Source organism: Trichoderma citrinoviride, assembly GCF_003025115.1.
Source record: "Trichoderma citrinoviride strain TUCIM 6016 unplaced genomic scaffold BBK36scaffold_7, whole genome shotgun sequence".
Taxonomy (NCBI): Eukaryota; Fungi; Ascomycota; class Sordariomycetes; order Hypocreales; family Hypocreaceae; genus Trichoderma; species Trichoderma citrinoviride.
Window position 1 is genome coordinate 650548 of NW_020194715.1, and position 21657 is coordinate 672204.

Consider the following 21657-nt stretch of genomic DNA (forward strand, 5'->3'; position numbering starts at 1 on the left):
GATGGTGGGGTAGAGCTGAGGAGCAGAGAAGTGGCAGGCATAACGATGAACCGACGCAACTTATATCGGCCGCTCCTCTCTCCCCCTCATCTGCTCTTGTTTCCGTCTGCTTTTCCTCTGTTTTCTTGTAACCAGCAATACGCCTGTCTTTGTGCCGTCTTGAGGAACCCATCATAGTCTACTCCACAACCAAACCCGAAAGCAAAGAGCTCACCATGGCTGTTCCCGACAAGTTCACCGGCTTCCAGTCCCCCAGCGCCGGCAACTGGCTCGAATTTGAAAAGAACTCGTGGGAGCCCCGGCCTTTCGGCGACTATGATGTCGATATCAAGACGGAATGCTGCGGCGTCTGCGCGAGTGATCGCCACACCATCAGCGGGGACTGGGGTGAATGCCCGTACCCCTTGGCTGTCGGACACGAGGTCGTCGGCAAGGTCATTCGCGTCGGCCCCAAGGTGACGCTGGCCAAGGTCGGCCAGAGGGTTGGCGTGGGCGCGCAGGTGTACTCGTGCCTCGAGTGCCGCCAGTGCAAGAACGAGAACGAGACGTACTGCAAGCAGCAGATTGACGCCTATGGCGCCCCGTACCTCGACACCGGCTACACGACCCAAGGAGGCTACTCATCACACACTCGAATCCACGAGTACTGGTGAGTGAATTGTGTATCTCTTCTTGACGTCCGCAAATTCTGACTTGGTTCATCAGGACATACCCAATCCCCGATGCTCTGGAGAGCGCCGACGTCGCCCCCATGCTGTGCGCTGGCATCACCGTCTACAGCCCTCTGAAGCGCTTCGGCGCCGGCCCGGGCAAAAAGGTTGGCATCGTCGGCATCGGCGGCCTGGGCCACTACGGCATCCTGTTCGGCAAGGCGCTCGGCGCCGAGGTCTGGGCCATCTCTCGCTCCCGAGCCAAGGAGGCAGACGCCCGCAAGATGGGCGCCGACGGCTTCCTGGCCACGTCGGAGAAGGACTGGACCAAGGGCCACGAGATGACGTTTGACCTCATCATCAACACGGCCAACTCGTTTGACGGGTTTGCCTTGGCCGAATACCTGAGCCTGCTCGACGTCCACGGCCGGTGGAACTCGGTCGGTCTTCCCGGAGGCGAGGGCATCTCGATCCGCAACCAGGACTTCCTCGGCAACGGCTGCTTCATCGGCAGCTCACATCTGGGCAGCCGCAAGGAGATGCTGGAGATGCTTGATTTGGCCGCCAAGAAGGGTATTCACTCGTGGGTGGAGAAGATTCCGATCTCGAAGGAGGGTCTGCAGCAGGCGATGAACCGACTGGCGGACTCGAGCGTGCGATATCGATCGTGCATGGTCAACTATGACGAGGCCTTTGGTGCTTGAGAATAAGATTCGACGGCGTGTATGAAGTGTGTATAGAATAAGAATAGAGGAAGACGAGAATCAAGAATAACAGTCACCTTGGGTCGAGATATATCGCTCTCTTGTTAGTCATGCAGATGGTAGAACCTTGATGGACAGCCCATGTCTCCACCTGGAGGTGTCATCAAATGCCCGGATGCGAACAAAGCAGGTTTATTCGCTGATGACCAACAGGATGCATTGCTCCCATTCTCATTCGCCATTGGAGACAATCACCCAAACCAAGCAGAATTGACGCCATGAGAGAAAGGCACCGCCCATGCTAAGATCTTTGTAAGCTCACGTCGGTCTCGGACCCGGCTATCACTCAATCACGCCCTTCACTCAGCAGTTTTAAGCTTAAAACTCGCCCAAACCGCATCTGGCTCGCCGAGCAACATCAGATCACAATCCAATTCGATATTGATCCCTTTCACCCTCTTGCCCGCTGACAAAAAAGGTTGATCCACCAGAGTCAAGATAGTAGCAGTGAGTACTGCAGTTCGCTTACGTATGCCTTCAGATGTGCGCACAGGTGATTAGCAGTTCAGATGCGGTACTTCTGACGCCCAGCTAAATTGCATGCAAGTCTCAAGTCGTATCTTCACGTGTAGCTTCTCATGGGGCTTCAAGGCTTGTTTGGTGACATTGGCTGGGTTGGCTGGAAAACCTTCATGTGCTCAGAGAGATGGAGAGCCTTGATTTGAAAAAAAAAAAAAAAAAAAAAGGGGGGGGAGGGGGTTGTTTGAATCCCGCGTGATAGTAGCATGAAAGCAAGAAAGTACATGGGCCTGGTCGAAGTGGCATGGCGTAGAGAATGTGGTGAAAAAAACAGAATTACCGCTTTAGGCAGTTTTCGGAACCGGCGAGACGGATTAGGAGGGCCGACTTTGTGGGGGGTTTTGACATTTGTCCACCTTCATACGGAGAGGAAAAAGGGTGAGTTGCGATACCGGGATGGAGGGTTGCTATTTGCCTTGAAATGAGTGAATCGTATTGTTCTCCATAATCCCCAAGTCGTAAATGGTTCCAATACTGGATGAGCCTTGGGGGAGTGTACTCTTGAGGAATGAACTATGTGTTGCTGGAGCCGTGCACCCCCGGACTCCGCATGTCTGGATGGGCACACACTCCCCATAATCTAGAACGATTTGCGTATTCGAAGCTCGAATTGGGTAAGTGGAAATTGGAAATCCAGGTTTGAGAAAGGATGGACTGGTTTGACTGAAGGGCGTTTGATATTGTCAGCCGGGGGGACAAGGTTAGAGCGCCGATGGTAGGAGCGGGATGTGACTGTTTTGCCGCTGCCGTTGAGTTGTTTTTGTTTTGTTTAGGTCAAACTTTGGCTTGGGTCTGGGGGGGATACGAATTGGATAAATAGAGAGAGGGCTGCTGCGTTTGCTTGATTCGAGGATGGTTGGGGAGGATGAAGATGTAGACAGACATATATCAATTGGAATCAACTATTACGGCCCTCACATTTGATTAACCACTGCGATTCCATCAAGTCCCTTGAGTCTCGGTATTATTATTGTATAAGTCGTCTGAAGTCTCGCCAACTCATCACACTCCATCAACCCACAACTCACAATGTAAGTCCCATCCTCACACTCACTTACACACACACACATCATAAAACATGACAAACAAACCCCTAACATCACCAACCACAACAACGTTAGGTCCCCCTCTCCTCCTCCCCCCTTCCCCTCCCCCGTCACCCTCACCCTCCGCTTCACCCGCGCCGCATCCCGCTCCGAAATCACCGCCGTCGGCATCTCCCCTTCCCCCTCCTCCTCCTCCTCCCGCACCAACAACAACGGCGCCGGCGCCGCTGCTACTACTACTACTACTCCCTCCCTCGCCTACGCAATCTTCCCCGGCGCCCAGTCCGACCAGCGGCCCTGGATCGACACCTTTGACCTCGTCTCCCGGCGCGGCTACTCCAAGATTGCCGGCCCCGTGGCGAGCTTCTCTCCCACCTTGCATTCTCCGCCTCTCCGCGTCGGAAAGTCTGCCGCTTCGTCAACCTTGCTGTCCTCCTCACCCTCTTCTTCTTCTTCTTCTTCCTCGGCGGCAGCAGAGGCGTTTCCGAGAATCGCCACGCTGTCGTCGTCCACTCAGACCCTCACCGTCCGAGACCTCGCCTCCGCAAAAGCCCTCCTCGAACTCAAACAAGTCTCGGCCCCCATCGCCTGGTCCCCCGACGGCCGCACCATCGCCGCCGCCGAAGCGTCTTCTTCTTCTTCGCAGCAGCACCGCATCGGCACGTGGGACGTCCGCACAGGGCTCCGCACCGGCCGCGTCCCGGGCCACATTGACGCCGTCACGCACGTCTCTTTCCTCGGCTCCGACGCCAACGCCGCCATCGTGACGCTCTCCCGGGACGGGACCGCGCGCGTCACCGATCCCCGGACCAGCAGGACGCTGTACAAGCTCGAGGTCGACAACAACGACGCCGCCGGCGGCGGCTGCCGGATCCCGCGCGCGCTGGGCGTCTCGCCCGACGGCGCGACGGTGGTCTCCGTCTGGGGCACGGCGGTGCACGTCTGGATGCCGAGGCACGGGCGGCTGACGTCGTATCGCCTCGGCGGCACGCGGCCGCCGGCGTGCGAAGGGTGGCCGCTGTGCGTGTCGCCGGACTGCAGGTACATTGCCTGCTGGACGGAGAGCGGGTTCGACGTCATGGATGCGGCGTCGGGGAGCGTCGTGTGTGCGAGGGAGGGCGGGCCGCTGGTCACGGCGGCGGCCTTTTCGGTGGATGGGAGGGTGTTAGTCGTTGGGCGGATTAGTGGCGACGTGGAGGTTTGGGATGTTGTTGATGAGAGGGTGTGATGATGTGATGCCCGGTTTTGGAGGAGTTGGGATGTATGACGGCGGTTTTGTTGCATTTGTCGGTATTTACCTGGGCGTTTGTTTCGTCTTGTAATTGAGTGAGTTGAATAGCCTGTAGCATACGATGAGCAGGTTCAGTTATTGATTGTCTGGTGTAAGCCAACTGAGTTGTATAAGGCGGTATCAGTTAGGTACACAGGAAGAAAGGGGGTCTATGGGAGGCAGGGAAGCATTGCTTGGCCTCTCATTTGGCAGACACATCATTTTTGAATACTACCACGGGGTTCATCGCTCCCAATGACAGCCATTTTCGAGATCCAGCCTGGATATAAAAAGAGTGGTATTATGTATTCAAGCCTTGGTATCATATGTGCTAGCAAATATGCATTGGGGTATTTCTTTCATGTCCGACGTCCTCCTGAATCTACCGGGTTCCAAACTGTCTGTGAGAAATCAACGCGCCAGTGCCATGCCTCATGGAATGCTGCTTTGCGTTTCATCCTTTTCCTCTTTTTTTGCGCCCAGAACAAGAAGTTTCAGTCTCGCCGAACAATGCCGCCTCTTCCAATCCAGCGAACCGTTACATAACATCAACATAGGAAACATCCTTCACGAATCCGCGCCCTGCCCTCCCCACGTCTGAAGGAAAATTGCCGACTGAAGAACATGGCGTTTTCATCCAGCAAGTACCAACCATAATCACGCAACCCAGCCCAGCATCTCCAACGTGCCGCGAGCTTCAGCGGGCGGCAAACTAGCCACGCCCAACTGTCGCACTTGGGTTCCGCGCCTCAGCCGCTGCAGTCCGACCGCGAGCTTCCAGCCCTCGGTTTCCTCCACAATAAAGAGGTACCGCTTGCCTTCTTGGTCGCGCACCGTCGCCCGGAGGACATGCAGGCCCTTGGACTTCCATTCACCAGTCTGCCCGGCCGTTGATGGGATGTTGAGGTTCTTGAACGTGCGATCGCACATGCCATGCCGGCAGCACTCTCTGCACGCATGGAGCATCTCCGCCAGGTACAGGTCAGCCTCATCGCCCGTAAAGGCGTTGGGGCCGTCCCGATCCGACTGGCGACTTCTGCCGGCCATTTTGTGAAGGAAGCCAGAGCTTTTGCCGGTTGCAGATCCAGCTGGTGGTGGCGGAGCAGTCAGACAATGCGGCAGGCACCACACCTCGACAAGCTTGAGCGTCCAGGCCTTGACGTCCCACTCGCGCTGGGGCACGCCGCGGACGTCGTCGTCGATGAAGAGTCCCTCCGTGGTGATTCGAAGAATCAGTCCATCCGTCACCGTGCCAACTCCTGATATGAGCTGACTGGCCGGCGTCTTGGTGAACTGGTTCATGAAGAGGTAAACGGACTGGATCACAATCTTGTCAGGATCATCAGTCGTGTAGTGAGACCGTATCGAGGGCGGCGGGGTGGTTCGTGCTGTTGTCTGCGAGGCTGCCCACGATGCGTCAGAGCCTGTGAGAGAAGACGTCGACTTCCTATGTCTCGGCTTGTTAGGCGACGACTGGTGGTCGTATGGCGGAGGTGGCGGCGGCTGCGGGTGCTGGTGCGGGTGCTGGTGCGGGTGCTGGTGCGGGTGCTGGTGCGGGTGCTGGTGCGGGTGCTGGTGCTGGTGCTGGTGCTGGTGCTGTGGTTTGCTCGGTTGGTCGTAGGGCCTGTAAGAGTACGTGTCCGATTCCACATAGCTGCTGTTGCTACTGACAAACGACTTTGGAGGGGGAGGGGGAGGAACTGATCGTCTCGCCGAGTTGTCTGATATTCTAGAGGCAGACGAGGGGGCCTCGGATGGGGCGGCGGGCGGAGGTGCTCGTTTGGTAGGGCTCTCTCCCCTGTCGAATCGTTCGTGTCTCTCCGATCTTTCTGTTCGCTCTGTTCGGTCACTCCGGTCACTCCGTTCGGACACCTTGGAGGCTGCCGACGAGACCACGGAAGGGGAGGATGTCGAAGGAGACGGAGGGACAGGAGGCCGGCCGTTTGGCCACATGCTTATCTTCTCGCCAACGCTGGAGTACGCATATGTGCTGCCGACTCGGCTCGATCGAAAGTCGGCCGCCTTGGCCTCGGCAGCCGCCTTGGCTTCTGCGGCAGCCTTCGCCTCGGCCTCGGCTCTAGCTTGGACGGCGGCTCTGGCATCCGCAATAATCTTGGCCTCCATCGCGGCTTTGGCCTCAGCAGCTGCCTTGGCCTCAGCTGCAGCTCGGGCTTCGGCGGCTGCCTTGGCTTCAGCCTCTTTCCTTCGTTTCTCCTCCCTTTCTCTAACTTCCCTTTCTCGCCTTTCCCTTTCCCTCGCCTCTCGTTCTCTAGCCTCCCTCAACTTGGCTTCCCTCTCTATTGCTTCTCTTTCTTTGGCCTCCCTCTCCCGCTGTCTGGCCAGTTCCAACTCTTCCTGTTGGCGCCTCCTCTCCGCCTCAACCCTCTCCGCCTCTTCCCTTGCTTTCTGTTCCGCCTCCCTTTGCTGCTTCTCCTTCTCACGTTCCTGTCGCTCCTTTGCCTCCTTGGCTCGCAGTTCAAGGAGCTTCTTTGCTGCCGTTTCGCGGCGCTTCTGCTCTGCCTCTTTCAGCCTCCTCTCCTCTTCCTTCTTTCGCATTTCTTCGCGCGCCTTCTCCCATGTTCCCTTTGGCGTATCGGCCTTCTTCATCTCCGGAGGAGGAGGAGACAGGTTCTTCTCGGGTTCGGGTTCGGTTGGCGGCGGCGGCGGCGTCGGCGGTTTATGACGAGTTTCGATAGGTGCTGGAGGATCTGGCTTGGGAGGTGTTTGCTGCTGCTTCTCTGGACGAGGATCTGGCCGAAAGGGAGGGATTGGTGCCAAGTCTGGCATACGAGGTAGTTTGGATGCTGGCTTCGGCGATGCCGTCTTCTCCGGACTTAGAGACGATCTCCTTTCCAAGTCCGCCATCTTTCCCATCTCAGGCACGCTCTTCTTCCTTTCATGCGAAAGAGGTATCTTTGTGTCTGCTGGAGCAACCGGGTGCTTTTTTTCCGGGGAAGATGGCCGTTTCTTGTCAAGCTCTGGAGGGTTCTTCTCGAGCACTGGCGCCATCTTCTCGAAGCCAAACCGCCTCTGCTCAGCGCTTAAAGGGGACTTGTCCGGCTCCGGGGCCGGCCTCGTCTCTTCTGGCGGCTGTACCTTCTTCTTCTTCTTCTTCGGTTTCTCCGGCTCAGGGACAGACGGCTTTTCCTCCGATGGCGGCGGAGGCTGGCGTGGCCGCTGCTTCTCTGTGTCTACCGGTGACTTGGGGTTCGGAGGTGGCGCGTCCTTTTGATATGACGAGCGCTGGGACGGAGAGGAGGCTGGCTCACTTTCGTGTTTCGGCGGCCGAGGCGCCTCTTCGGGTTGGGCCTCCGCATTCGCATTCCTCCAGGAACCCTGAGACCTATCATGCCGCGGAGGAGGAGGCGCGCCGTTGGTGGAATGACTGTGAGGCGGCGGCGGCGGCGGAGCCCCGTCGGTGTCAGGGCGCCCTCCTGTGTTGGGGCCTCTGAAGCTACCGTGTCCGCCGTTTGCGCCGTGAGGCCCATGTCCATTGCCGAAGCCCCCCGGGCCGGATCCGCGTCTATTACCGTCCGAACTCGCCACAGGCACCGGTCCACCGGTCTGCATCCGTCCCAGGGCCCAGGCACCTATGGCAACCCCCAACAGCAGCGTGGTCATGCCCGTTCCTCCCAGGCCAGCGCCATTGAGCCACATCTTCAGGGCTGGTCCCACGGACTGGAACAAGGCAACGAATATCAGCGCCGAGGCGAAGCCAGCCACGAAGCTGTTGACATTTGGCTGCAGCGATGGCAGGTAAAGAAAGCCGGAGCCAGACGAGTGCTGGGGAATCACGAATATGTCGTAGTTGCCGGGCGGCAAACCCGACGACTTGGGCCCCTCGCCATGCGGCGGAGGCGGAGGCGGCGCGCTCATGCTGTGCGATTGATTCGCTATATCACTGCTCGAAAAGGGTTGGAGGTTGAGGCTGTGCTTGGATATTGGAATGCGGCGAGAATTGCAGTTGGCTCTACGTCTATGAGCGCATCGAGGAAGCCATGGGAATCGTAGGGGAACTATTTCGCGATGAGGGAAAGTAAACGAAGCCTAGCCACAATGTCAGACGCCAGACTCATCACCATCATTCGCCCACACAAGGCTGCCCCCGGTGAAGCAACCGGTCGATTGCGACAGCACTGAGCCTCTCTCAGCCCAGCCATTGGAAAGCGCCGAAAAGGGGCCAAGCAGTAAGATGACGGGAATGAGGATCTCCGCGCGTTCTGGGGATGCAACTAACCAAGGCAACAAACACCACAAGAGAAACCAAACGCCGGGCTCCAGATCAAACAAACACGCCGCAACAGCCGTCCGTTGGACACACTCTCTCTCGCGCGCTCTCTCTCTCTCTCCAGCTAGGCAAGGACAGAACCGAATCGTCGCGTGTGCTCGAGTAGCAGGCGTGGCCTCGACATGGGGCAGATGGAGAGATGAATTTGAAGGTTTTTTTATTTTCTTCCTTGGCGGCTAGGAGAAGAGAGGAAGTGGGGGTGGATGAAATGAAGACGGACCTGGACAAGCAGAGGGAAGACCAGCCTGGCGGATTTTTGTTTACCTTGCAGCCTGGCCACCATCGCCAACCCACTGCGAACCTGGCCAGAGATAGGCAGCCCAGCACACCAGACAAGAGTCGAGGGCTGCGGATGGCCGTCAATTGGATGGACCCCTGGCGGTGGAAAAGACAGCGGCTGGGAAGAGGGGCCTGTGGGCTGGCACCTCGATTGCGGCGGCGCTGTGGTTGGCTGCGCTGGGCGTTAGTGGCTGGACGGGCCGTTGGAAACGTCACAGAGGGGCCGCTAGGGGCCTGGAGGGGGCCTGGAGGGGGGCCTGGAGGGGGCCTGGAGGGCGTCCAGCTGCTGCTGCGAGGTGCGCTGCAGCGCCTAAACGAGGGAGGCTAGCCTCGAGTACGAGTACACACTACTCGACAATCCAACGGAACCTCAACTCGATCGTGATCAAGGATGCTGTCAACAATTGCCGGGATAGAGAGCTTCAACGACGCGGGATGCTCCAAGCGACGCCAAGTGCGAAACCGGTCAGCAGCGATATAGTACTGTACGGATAAAACAACGTGTCACTATGCGCCGTCCAATCCTACGCGCAGCATCCACATCTTCGCGATTTCTTCACGAGCCTGCATCGTCGTCCTGTTGACTGCCATCATTCGGCATCCACCAGCAAACGCCCCTCTTCCCAGCCATTCACTCCATGTGCCCGCTTCAACCTGCTTCTGCACCTTCGCTCATTCTCCGCCAGATACTACAGAAATCCCACGCGTCCCGACACAATCTGTCCATTCACAAAGCCCAATTCCCCTTCGCGAGGTCTTTCCTCGGGGCCATTTGCACCCAAAGAAACACACCCCCCGGCTCACCACTTTCGCATCAGGAACTTGTCTCCTTCCAATCGCGACCTACTCGCTACCGCCAAGGGCCTGTCGTTTTCCCATCTGCAAGCTCTGTGTTCGTCGAGAGGCCACAGGCACTGCGCTCCACTGATATTAAGCCCACCCCCCCGTTTGACCGGACGAATCGAGGAGAGCTTTTGGCGTTGTGTTTTGAAGCAAATGTGGTTGATTGCTTGTGACGTGACAAAGAGATGCCCCATCATCGTGATGCAGAGAATATGCACCTGCCACCCGCTTTTTTCTGCTCGAGTCGACGCTGGGCCAATGCTTGCAGACACGCAGCCGAACCGAAGTGCATGCAGAAAAAGCCTGGACTTGGACAGCATGTCACTGGCGGAAGATAGCGGGCGGGCCAGGTTTCGGAAAACAGAACCTGGGACAAAACTCCAAGGAAGAAGAGCAATATGTTGCCGGGCAACTGCTGTGCCAGGATCAACTTGTCCTTGTCTTTGCCACTCTCTCCAATGTTCGATGGGATAAGTGGTGACGTTTGCTAGCCAAGGCCAAGGCAGACGCCGCAACCGCTAGCGCGACAAGATTCGTCTGGACTCTGGATGGCAACGCTGTGCAGCCTGTCCTTTTTTTTCGCAGCTTAGGTATCTTCTCACATGTTCTAAAAGCTCGGGTACCGGCTTGACAACGTTGCAAAGGGTTTCTTCAGACGCCGCCCCGGTAGTTGAATGGATGATTCGTCCTTCATCCGCGGACTTGGCCGCAAATAGATACGATAGCATCACAGCGCCCAGCACATCTTGACCACGGAAAACCCAACGAATGACGGCACGAGGTCTTACGAGATGAGAATCCCTGCGTGGCGGTGTGATGGTTCACGTGCACCCCGGATGGGAAACCAGCCACGCCGTGACAGTGACAGTGACAGTTGACCAGGACTGGGATTGATCGAGGTGGCTTTTTTCTGTGACAAGTTCCGACTGTGTGCGTGTGTATGTGTCGGGACTCGACAAGACGGTCTGGCAGGAGAGAACATGCGTATTCGTATCGGGGCTTGCTGGTTTCAGTACTTGGGAGATCTCGACACATGGGCACCACAACAGCAACAATAACAACAGGTGATTGTAATTAAAAATAAAAATAAGGTAGAATAGAGAGGATTCGTGATGTCACTGTCTATGTAACGGACGTGCCTAGAGATAACGGAATTGCTGAGATATATGAAATGTATCGTTACAGCTGATATCATAGCGATTGAACGTCCTGACCTCTTATCCCAGTCCCAAACAAAGGGGGAAAAAAACGTGTGTTGCGCCTCAAAACCCCAATCCCTCGAAAAGAATTGAGAGCCAGAAAGAAAGAAAAAAGAGCAAATGAAATACATGATGCATAATGGTGAATCCTCTTTCCCAACGTTTCCGCTTGCTCGCTCAACCAACATCGCCCATCTGTCCCGGAATTAAAAAGCAAAATAAACTTTGAAAGGAGGTGTATGCCCAGAACAACTGTTTTTACGAAACAAGAATCACAATCACAAACTCCCATGCCCAGACCAATCCGTCCACAACCGTCTGCAAAACCCAAAGCCAGTAAGCCAAGACCCTCATCGCCAGCAGCATTGCCTTGAGCGGCGCCACGACAGCAGTCATGAGTCACATCTTCTTAATCCGCCGGTTGGCGACCCGGACTTTGCCTTCGACCCGGTCGACGTCCTCGTCGAGGGAGTCGAGGAGCTCCGTCTGCCGCTCCACCTCTTCGTTGATCTGGATGCCCAGCTCCTTCTGGCGCCGTATGATGGCGGCCAGCTGGTCGATTGCCTGGTCTTGGGACTGCATCTCCTGTTTCTGCAATAGCAGCACGCCCTGGTTGTCGAGTTCTCTCGTCCGATCCGTCTCGGGCAACGGGGCGCCCAGTACTCGTCCCGATGTTGTAGGCTTGTGTGAGCCCAGTAGGTTCGATCTGTTGGAAGAAGAGGCCTGTACCTGCCCCGTGCCCCCTCGGCTGGTGGCCGCCGCCGACCCGGGCATGCTGCTGGCGAGCTTGTCGAGGCCGTCCCGCTCCATCCTGGCCGCCGAGACGAGGTCCCGCCTGCGCCGTATCTCGCCCTCGCCGAGCCTGCCGGCCTCCTGCATCTTGCGCAGGCCGTCGGAGAGGCTGTTGACCAGCCCGGAGGCCTTGACCAGGACCCTCTTGGCCGCGGCCGCGGCCTCGGCCGCCGCCCCGAAGTTGCCGCTGTCGGCGGCGCCGTCTCGTCTCGAAAGGCATTGTCGCGCTTCATGCAAACACTGTTTGACTTCCCTGTGAACATCGAGCCACGCTCCCGGGTCCGTCACGCCGGACGCTGTGCCAACCATACCTGCCGCCGACACCGTAGAGTTGCTCGTGCTCGAGCTCGGGAGGTTCAGAAAGGTCCTCCACGCCGACGTGTCGCGCCACCGGCGGTCCGGCGACTCCGCGATCGCGCGGAGGTACTTCTCGAGGCCCAGCTGCCGCTCGCGCGTCAGGTCCGGCGAGTTGATGGTCGACCGGAGCCAGTGCTTGCCCGGCAGCGGCAGCGGCGGCGGAGCGCCTACCTGGGCGACCAAGGCGTTGTGCAGGGCGTCGAACTCGGAGTATCGCTTCTGGACGATGAAGGAGCGCAGCGGCAAGCGGAGGCTGATGTTGTAGAGGGTGTATGGCTTCGACGAGCCTTCGTCGGAGACGCTCGTCGAGGGTATCGCGATCTCGGGCGGTGGCGCCATGGCGGGTCTCTGTCTGAGAGGAAACTGTGAGGTCGTCGTTCGTGCTGGTTTTGCTCCTATGCGAAGTCGAGGGCGATGTTTCTTCCGAGAATCGACACACAAGGTATATCTATATTTCTTTTCCCAAAATCAAAGCGTCAGGCACCTCTGAGGCTTCCGGTGGCGTCGATGTCTCTTTCGTCCTGAACCTCGATGACGATGCAGGTGTCAGTTGGAAGCAAGGAGGCTGACCGATGGACGTGCGCATTACGGCTTGAAAGATGGAAGCACAGCAGCGCATTGCAGCACAAAGCGTCAGTGACCTTGAAATGCCCAACCGCACGGGTACAAGAACTGGGTCCCGTCTGCTCTGGTCCTCTTTCGGGGGGGAGTCTCAGTGGACCCAGCCCGGCTTTTAGTGGCCGCCCAGCTGATGGCCTCCCCCGTATTACCGCTGAGTCTGTCTCTGTTCAGGGCGACAAGCGCTAAGGAGGTGGATACGGCACGGACCCCTGCCCCAAAGTAGAGTTTGGCAGCCCAGCCTTGGGAGAAGACCTCGGGGAGCTTAAAATTGTTGGCCTCTGGTGGCTGTCCGAGTACGAGGTTGGCGGGAGATGCAGACGAGTACGATCGAGGCTCTGGTTCTTTGATATCACACCACGATGGAGAATAAAGCGAGGATTACAATATCACCAATACAGCAGCAGGCTGGTTATTACAGACGTTGAAGTATAAAGTGCGTGGAACCCAATAGCCCAAAGGCCTAGGCATCCTTCGGGACAAGGGCGACAGCATCGCTGGAATGCGACTGGATGTCGGGCCATCAATGTCCACGTGCAGCTTCACGGCTCTCAGGGGACAGAGGCGGTATGCCATGTAGGTACCATCCAGTATGTAGATAGGTACATGTATTGTGTGCGCTCAGGCTGCACGTTGCATCAAGTCTGGTGCCTGACCTGACTTGACCTGACCTGTGCATCGTGTCGCGTGCGTCTCCGCAGACCACATGCAGTCCTCCAGAAGGGCGGAGCGCTGAACAGAAGAGAGCCTTGAGTTGAGAAATCTTGTTTTGTCGTCAGAGAAGGCTGTGGAGACAAGACGTCGTTTCGATGGTCTTCCGTGCACCCTTGACCGCTTGTAGAACTTGGTATCTGTGCTCCGCTCTTCGTGAACAAGGGGGCATCAGAGCTCGAGTCTGATACTAGCAGTGCGTAGCTTGCGCTTTGGCTTTGGATTAACCAACAACAATGCGCGTCTCCAAAACACACAAAGAGGTATTAATAGTCGTATTGTCCAAACAGTCGCGGTGCTAGTTTGCTCTATAGGATCTCCCTAAGTCCTCTAACAAAAAGAAAAGATGCGAATGGCAGCACCCATGAATGCTTCCGTCATGCAATGAATGGCCATACATGTATGCCTGGAACCAACACCTTCGAAACGCGCCCCCATCCCATCCCCGTCTCCCTCCCCTTCTCCGCATCCTTCTTCCTCTCCCCCCTTTTCACGTGATCAATCTCCAATCTCCAGCAGCTTCAGCTTAGAAGGTCTCTTGGTCGTCCAGACCCTCAGCCTCAGCCGGGATCTCAAAGCCTTCCTCCGTCGAGTACAGGATGGTCTGGATGTGCTTGACCAGCCCGTCCTCCTGCTTCTCCAGCTCGGGATCCTCCTCCACGGCCTGCTGAATCAGCAGCTCAATGTCGCGCAGCTTGCTGAAGTAGAAATCTCGCTCGCGCTCCAGGCCGCTAACAGTCTCCTTAAGAGTCCCAATCTCTGCCTGCAAGGCAGCGGTGCCGGGACCCGGCGCTGCCTTGGCGAGGCGAGGGCCGGTGCTGGGCGTCGTGCCGCCGCCGGCTCGTCGGGCGCCGGCGCTCGAGATAGCAGCCCTGGGCGCTCCAGTGTTGGCCGGCGCCACCGCGGCACCTTTCCGTCGCGCAACCGCGTCGTAGTCGTGGTCGGGGAAGTTGAGGTCCCAAAACTTCTTCGTCCATTGCAGGAATTCCAGGTTATCCTGCATCTTGCACTTCACCAGCTGCTCGACGGGGATGGGCTTATCGACCTGGTGCTTGAGGAAGGTGTCTATGTGGGCCGTTAGGACCTGGTCTGCGCAAAAAAAGGGGGCAGCCCATCCAGGGGGGGCGAAGCCTCTGGGCGAGGGCACACGTACTCTGCAGAATCTTGAAGTTTTGGATGTAGGCATAGTCACCGCTGACGTTGAACTTGACCTTGGACATGGGCACGTCGAGGAATATGCTGTCAAACACCTGACAGAGCGCGGCGCTGAAATGAGAGGACAAGCTCTTGTGTCAGCGCTTTTGTTTATATCGTAGCGGGGTTCGTTCGCCAGGCGGGGTGCCCGAGGAATAACACTCACCCAGTGCCGCACTGCTCGACCTTGGTCAAGTTCAGCTGAAGGAGGCTGTTCAGCCAGTTGAGAAGCTCTTGTCTGTCGTCTGGACGTTAGCCAACAGTCCGTCTCGGGTCCTGGGAGCGTCGGCGTCGAGGGAGGGAGGCGGGAAGGCGTACCTGGATTCACCCATTGTGTCAAAGCTATGATGCAGATAGAAGGTGAGGGCAGGCGGTCGAATCACGCTCGCTGAGAAGATGCAAGTGTCAAATGAGGGAAAGAAAGAGAAGGGCAAAGTGCAGATGCCGGGTATCGCGATGGGAAAAGGGACTGCAGAGCCGACGTCGTGGCGCAGGGCAGCGAAATGAGGATGACAGGAGAAATTTATTCAGCTATTCGTTCGCGTGTTGGAACTGTCAAGGTCGTCCAGAGGCCTGTATTTGGCCAGCGTCGGCCAATCAACGGTGGCGGGGTCGCTGGGAGACGCTGCCAGGGAGAGCTAGCCGCTAATCCGCCGCTGTCTTGGCCTCACCGCCAAAATTTTCAAAAAGCGGCAGAAAAAAAAAAGAAAAAGAAGCTGCTTTGGATCTTTGATTGCGGCCCCGCTAGCAGTGAGCAGGCTTTTGTATGCATTTGACGCTGCAAAGAGGTGTTTTTACTCCAAGATGGCGCCCTCACAGAAGAGATCAATTGAAGACGACTTTGTCCATACTCTCTCGGACAACGATGACGACGCGCTGAAGGAGGAGGAAGTCGTCATTGAGCCACCCAAGAAGAAGGCCAAGACGAACAAGAAGTCGGGCAAGAAGAACAAGGATGAGGAGCCTCAGCCGGAAGAAGTCGAGGGCGTGTGGGGAGACAAGGGCGAGGATGACGGCGCCATGGACTCTGACTTCGAGTTCATGCTAGACGACGCTGGCGATCTCGGCGAGGACGAATTCGAGGGATGGGGATTCGAAGGCGCAAAGAAGGGCATGGCCGTCGAGAAGGCCGGCGTCGACCTGGACGAGATTATCCGAAGACGGAGAGAGAAGAAGAACAAGAAGGACGACAAGGAGGCCGAGGACGCTGAGGAAGATGGCGCTTCCGTCGACGGCGGAGCAGACATTGACATGGACGACGACGAGGATGGCGTGTTGGCAGACGACGCCTTTGGCATGAACGTGGACCCAGACGCCGAGGAGTCTGCGGACGAGGTCGACGCCAACAGCGACAAAGACGATGAAGACAAAGACGAGGACGAAGATGACGACGCCGCTTCGGATAACGATTCGGTAGCTACGCCGGTCAACCACCCCGACGATATGTCTGACGATGACGACGACGAGGAAGACGCCGAGGAGAAGGCCAAGCGCGATGCCTTCTTTGCGCCCGAAGAAAAACCAAAGCCCGGGCAGAAGGTGGACGTTTCGTCTTTCCAGGCCATGTCTCTGTCGCGACCAATCCTGCGCGGTATCACCACTGTCGGCTTCACAAAACCGACCCCCATTCAGGCCAAGACGATCCCTATCGCTCTTATGGGCAAGGATGTTGTTGGTGGTGCAGTTACGGGTTCAGGTAAAACAGCAGCCTTTGTGCTTCCCATCCTGGAGCGACTCCTGTATCGACCCAAGAAGATTCCCACCACTCGCGTCGTCATCCTTACTCCCACCCGTGAGTTGGCCATTCAGTGTCATGCTGTGGCTACGAAGCTGGCGGCGCATACAGACATCAAGTTCACGTTGGCTGTTGGAGGTCTTAGCTTGAAGGCTCAAGAGGTGGAACTGCGTTTGAGACCGGACGTCATTATTGCCACGCCTGGACGATTCATCGATCACATGCGAAACTCGGCCAGTTTCTCCGTCGACACGGTCGAGATCCTGGTGCTTGACGAAGCTGATCGAATGCTTGAGGATGGATTTGCCGATGAACTGAACGAAATTCTCACTACCCTGCCCAAATCACGCCAAACCATGCTCTTCTCCGCTACCATGACTTCGACCGTCGACCGTCTTATCAAAGTCGGACTCAACAAGCCCGTCAGGGTCATGGTGGACTCTCAAAAGAAGACTGCAGGCACACTTATTCAGGAATTTGTTCGACTTCGTCCCGGTCGCGAGGAAAAGCGGATGGGTTACTTGGTCCATATCTGCAAGAACCTCTACACAGAAAGGGTCATCATCTTCTTCCGCCAAAAGAAGGACGCCCATAGGGCTCGAATCATCTTTGGCCTCTTGGGCTTCTCCTGCGCGGAGCTTCACGGTAGCATGAACCAGACACAGGTAAGCAACGTCATCAGGCTCTAATCTGGTACCTCGCTAACATTGTCGTTCAACAGCGTATTTCCAGTGTCGAATCATTCCGAGACGGCAAGGTGAATTATCTGCTGGCAACAGACTTGGCCTCTCGTGGTCTTGATATCAAGGGCGTCGATACTGTCATCAACTACGAGGCTCCCCAGTCCGTGGAGATTTACGTGCACAGAGTCGGTCGAACGGCCCGTGCCGGACGTCACGGTGTGTCGGTCACGCTCGCTGCCGAGCCCGACCGCAAAGTCGTTAAGGCGGCCGTCAAGGCCGGCAAGGCGCAGGGATCCAAGATCATCAGCCGCGTCATCGAGGCCAAGGACGCCGACAAATGGCAGGCTGAGATTGACGCTATGGATGATGAAATCGAAGAGATTGAGAGGGAGGAGAAGGAGGAGCGACAGCTTGCTCAGGTGGAGATGCAGATCAGGAAGGGCGAGAACATCATTCAGCACGAGGCCGAGATCAAGTCAAGGCCAAAGCGAACATGGTTCGAGACGCAGCAGGACAAGAAGAACGCCAAGCAGGCCGGGAGAGAGGAGCTGAACGGGCCACAAGCCGGAAAGAAGAAGGCTGGCACCACGAAGCTGAGTAACAAGGACAAGAAGAAGCTCGACGCAAAGGCACAACGGGCGGAGGGCATGGGCTGGAAGAAGGGCAAGAATGACGCAGCCAACGCTGTGGCAAAGAGCAAAAAGAAGGCACCTGTCAAAGGCAAGACACCTGTCAAGAGTAAGGCACCTGTCAAGGACAAGGCGCCTGTCAATGGTAAGGCAAAGGTGCCTGGGAAGAAGTTCAAGGGGAAGAGGTGAGCAGGTGAATAGAGCCGGTTGATAGATGGGGAGCCAGTTGATCTGTAGATAGACGTAATTTGTGCGAGTCTTGGTCAATAGAACCTGTTATTCTGTACACACTGATGGCTGAAGCTCCCCCTTTTCATCCGGGTTTCTCGGTAGTCGCATTCCTTCAAGACTCGTTACCCCGTACTCGATCCGTCGGCAGATGCTGCGGTTTTGGCGCGTGCCGTCGTGATGACATAATGCGACTTAGCTCGCTCATATCCTCATACTACCTTTTTGCAGGCTTGACTCTGTCATGAACCAAAAAGCACGATCACGCGCCCGGCTCGACATCCTCTGGCTACTTGCAGCAAATGGCATGAACCGCGAACTGCAGCACCGCGCATGTCAGGCGCCCGCCGCATGTGGTAAATCCGGGTAGCAGACGGACAGCTGTCAGGAGACTAGGCGGCAGTCAGGCTGAACGACGGCACTTCAGAGCTTCGGCCTTGTCTGCGCCTTGCCCAACTGGCTCTGGCTTTGCGGCGCGACAACGTCGACATAAACATATATATCCTTCAAGGAGGCCTCGTATCAGGCAGGCCTTGCCCTTTCTGATTAGTCACTGCAAAATCCTTGTACCGGAGCAAAGCTGGCTCCTTTCAAGTTATCGTTCAGGATACCGTTCAGCCTCGGACGAACCCGCACGCAGCGCCGCCAGAGCTTCGATCTTGCCCGATACCTGCTTCCATCCGCCGTCCGAGATCGCTACCGCGAGCGACTGTTCAATTTCCGCCTCAACACTCTTCCGAAGCTCAAGCATCGCATACAGAGCCGCATCTATCGCTACATCCTCGGCCGGCAGAGCAAGCGACGGGTCGTTGACCTTGCCGCTCGGCAGAGCCAACGGCTGCTGCAGGGACACTCGGGACGGCGGCCGGCCAAGCATGTGACGGGGCGACCCACGACGACATCACCGCCTAGACAACTCAAGACCAAGATGTCACGACCGGGGGAGATGGGCTATGCGCCGCGGAGCGACGATGGTGCCGAGAGGGGCGAGAGAGGCTATCGGCGGAAGAAGCTCGCTGCCATGGCCGGAGCTATGGCTGGAAACATCTATCGGACGGGACAGCTCGCCGTCACGGAGCTCAGGGAGACGTATGCCCAGTCCAAGGCGAGGGGCTTGGACGGCGATTTCGAATCGCCCGCCAGCATGCACATTCCCGGCGCGTTTCCAGACGTGGCCGTGACGGCGCAAGGCAGCGGCGAGCAGCTGATCATATTTCCGAGCTATGCGAAGCAACACAACAAAAGGGAACGGGGGCAACCCTCTGCATACGCGTCGGAAGCCGGCAACCTGCAGGACGAGGACTACTGGCGCTCGGAGTGGGAGAGGCACCAGGACGAGAGGGCGATTGTGGATGTCGACGTTCGAGGCTGGCTATACTATCCACATACCGGTCCCATCACGCGGCGGAATCGCATCTTGATCGGCCTTGCGCGCCAGCTCAGTGGTATCCCCGTCCCAAGAGCGGAACAAGCCCAAGCTCAGGCGACTGCGCCTCTGAATCCGAACGAGGAACAACGAGAACAGGAGAAGATTGCGCAAGAAGCCGCCATGATTGAGCGCAGGGGTCGGGAGGAGAAGCGCATAGCCAACAGTGGCGCCTACAGCGAACAGCCGCGCGAAGATACGGGCCTCGGAGGATCTGCGTACCCTCTACCTCGGCCGCCGCCTCCTCGCGTAGATAGTCGAACGTCCGACTCGCTTTCAGGGAGTCCCAAGCCTCCTCCGAGCAGACAGAACTCGTCGCTGGCCAACGAGCTCACAGAAGGCGAGCTGGTCTCGGCAAATGCCAACCTGATGGCCAGGATAGCACCATTCATGACCAATCCGCTGGTTGCTCACCCCATCACTATTTTCTTCTACAACGACACAAAGTCGCAGTCTCGAAACGTGCTCACAGACGATTCCGGCCACTTTGCCGTTCGCGCGCCCTTGGATTTCGTTCCTGCACACGTCAGGGTGCTCGTAAAAGAAGGTCTATCGACGACTCAAGAGGTCAAATACATCGAGCCATATGGCGTCAGCCTCATCAGCGACATTGACGACACCGTCAAGACGTCCAACATCTCAGCAGGCGCCAGGGAAATCTTCAGAAACACCTTTGTGCGAGAGCTGGGCGACCTCACGATCGAGGGAGTCAAAGAATGGTACGGCAAGATGCACGCACTTGGTGTGAGCGTGCACTACTGCTCCAACAGCCCGTGGCAGCTGTACCCCATGCTGGCCACCTTTTTCAGGATTTCCGGGCTCCCCGTCGTGTCTCTACATCTGAAGCAGTACTCGGGCATGCTCCAGGGCATCTTTGAGCCTGTGGCAGAGCGAAAGAAGAACACGCTTGTCCGCCTGCTCCGAGATTTCCCACAGCGCAAGTTCCTCCTTGTTGGAGACAGCGGAGAAGCCGATTTGGAGGTGTATACGGAGCTGGCGCTGGCATATCCCGGACGGGTCCTCGCCGTCTTCATTCGCGATGTGACAACGCCCGAAGCAGCAGCCGCCTACTTTGAGCCATCCTTTGACATGACTCGACGGACATTGTCTGGCTTGAACCTCAACAACAGCGGCCCTGCGAACAGTCGGCCTGCGGTGCGACAAAACTCGGCGCCAGGACAAGCCAGCAATGCAAAGCCTCCTGCCGGCCCCGTGATGGGCACCCTGATTGACTTTTCCGACGAGCCTGAAGAGGCGAAGCTGGATGAAGCTGCCGCTCTGGAGCAGGTCAGAAAGTCGAGGCCAGGTCCATCGCTCAGTGCGACAGAATTGCTCGCTCGCAAACCCCCGCCCCCTCCTCGTCCGGCGAAGCCAGCTGCTCTAGCCAGCAGTCCCGCTTTACCAACTGCCAGGAAGCCATCAGTAGGCCTTGGGATATCAGGGGCTGGTGCGAATAGCGGCTCCGAGCCACCGCCGGTGCCAGCAAGGAAGCCCGTCGGCAGCAACACGAACCAGCCGGTCCATCCACTGGCGCAGATACAGAACTCGTCCCAGCAAACCATCGAGCCACCTAAACCGCCCGCCAAAGACGATCCCAAGGCCGACAAACCCCCTCCTCCTCCTCCCCCACCTCGTCGGAGCACCAAGAACCTCAGCCCGCGAATGCTGTCCCGCGCTTAACGAAACCTAAGGAAAACGAGAACCAACACACAAAAGAGAGCGTACGGAATGAGTAAAACGCATAGGAAGAGAACTGATCGTTTATACCGAGGAACTGGTTAAATGCTCCACAACAATGCTAATTAAACTCTTTTCCTCATACATACAGTATATAATATAACCAGAGACATTACATACAAGGTACATATTCACATGTTGCGAGAGGAAGCGAGTGGTTGGGAGTGGTTAAGATAGGCTGTACATACTAAAGATTGGTGCCGTGTTTAGTTCTATACGTTTAGCTTGGATCCTTATGTTCAGATAGCATAGTTTTTCGTGGGTTTGGTTGGGTACGGTGTGGGTCTTTGGTGTTTGTTCGTTTACTTTTCGTTCCATATGTTGTGTTGGTGTTGAGGGTAGAGAGTGGGGGGAAGATGGGCGGGGAGGCGTAGAGTCGCTCTATGGCGAAGTGCTAGGGGTGTCGGAGGAGGAGCTGTAGGACGGGGGACGCGGTGCATATGTCGAAGTGCGGGACGACTAGCTCGACGAGTACGCGGGAGACGTCGGAGAAGGCGGTGTCTAGCTCGAAGAACAAGTGCCGCGGCTCCCACCCGCTACGGCTGCCGCTCCACAACGGGCTGGACGATAACCCTGCCATTTTGCTGTCCCGACCTCGACGCCCGCGCCCGCGCCCCAACTCACTACCCCCCTCTCCAAGTTTCAGGTGCAGGCTCAACCTGCTCCCCGGCGCAGGCACCCTGTCGTAC

General features: G+C 57.1%; 7 protein-coding genes across 7 annotated transcripts; 4 read left to right on the forward strand and 3 right to left on the reverse strand.

The window, feature by feature from the left end:
- Positions 1–215: 215 nt before the first annotated feature.
- BBK36DRAFT_1200574 (GroES-like protein) lies at positions 216–1354 on the forward strand (the record flags this gene model as incomplete). Its single annotated transcript, XM_024897138.1, has 2 exons — positions 216–649; positions 706–1354. 2 exons carry the CDS (start codon positions 216–218, stop codon positions 1352–1354), a joined length of 1083 nt encoding a protein of 360 aa, XP_024749603.1.
- A 1734-nt stretch (positions 1355–3088) lies between these two features.
- On the forward strand, positions 3089–4198 carry BBK36DRAFT_1092920 (YVTN repeat-like/Quino protein amine dehydrogenase; the record flags this gene model as incomplete). The annotated part of the gene is made up of 1 exon (XM_024889041.1): positions 3089–4198. A coding segment is annotated over one exon (1110 nt), but the record flags the coding sequence as incomplete, so codon positions are not given.
- Positions 4199–4906: 708 nt separating this feature from the next.
- BBK36DRAFT_1141142 (hypothetical protein) lies at positions 4907–8125 on the reverse strand (the record flags this gene model as incomplete). The annotated part of the gene is made up of 1 exon (XM_024893429.1): positions 4907–8125. The coding sequence occupies one exon, from the start codon at positions 8123–8125 to the stop codon at positions 4907–4909; it is 3219 nt and encodes a 1072-aa protein (XP_024749605.1).
- Positions 8126–10830: 2705 nt separating this feature from the next.
- On the reverse strand, positions 10831–12613 carry BBK36DRAFT_1135362 (v-SNARE protein). Its single transcript, XM_024892618.1, is given in 5 exon segments — positions 10831–10892; positions 10907–10930; positions 10968–11081; positions 11094–12351; positions 12406–12613. The coding sequence occupies 1 exon segment, from the start codon at positions 12344–12346 to the stop codon at positions 11258–11260; it is 1089 nt and encodes a 362-aa protein (XP_024749606.1). The 5' UTR covers positions 12347–12351; positions 12406–12613; the 3' UTR covers positions 10831–10892; positions 10907–10930; positions 10968–11081; positions 11094–11257.
- A 1097-nt stretch (positions 12614–13710) lies between these two features.
- BBK36DRAFT_168890 (hypothetical protein) lies at positions 13711–15112 on the reverse strand. Its single transcript, XM_024897815.1, is given in 6 exon segments — positions 13711–13783; positions 13798–14401; positions 14490–14602; positions 14697–14768; positions 14849–14883; positions 14896–15112. 4 exon segments carry the CDS (start codon positions 14860–14862, stop codon positions 13863–13865), a joined length of 738 nt encoding a protein of 245 aa, XP_024749607.1. The 5' UTR covers positions 14863–14883; positions 14896–15112; the 3' UTR covers positions 13711–13783; positions 13798–13862.
- Positions 15113–15327: 215 nt separating this feature from the next.
- Positions 15328–17729, forward strand: BBK36DRAFT_1135364 (DEAD-domain-containing protein; the record flags this gene model as incomplete). The annotated part of the gene is given in 3 exon segments (XM_024892619.1): positions 15328–15747; positions 15766–16930; positions 16987–17729. Coding segments are annotated over 3 exon segments (2321 nt in total), but the record flags the coding sequence as incomplete, so codon positions are not given.
- Positions 17730–18826: 1097 nt separating this feature from the next.
- Positions 18827–20911, forward strand: BBK36DRAFT_1119261 (hypothetical protein; the record flags this gene model as incomplete). Its single annotated transcript, XM_024890568.1, has 1 exon — positions 18827–20911. The coding sequence occupies one exon, from the start codon at positions 18827–18829 to the stop codon at positions 20909–20911; it is 2085 nt and encodes a 694-aa protein (XP_024749609.1).
- Positions 20912–21657: the final 746 nt, after the last annotated feature.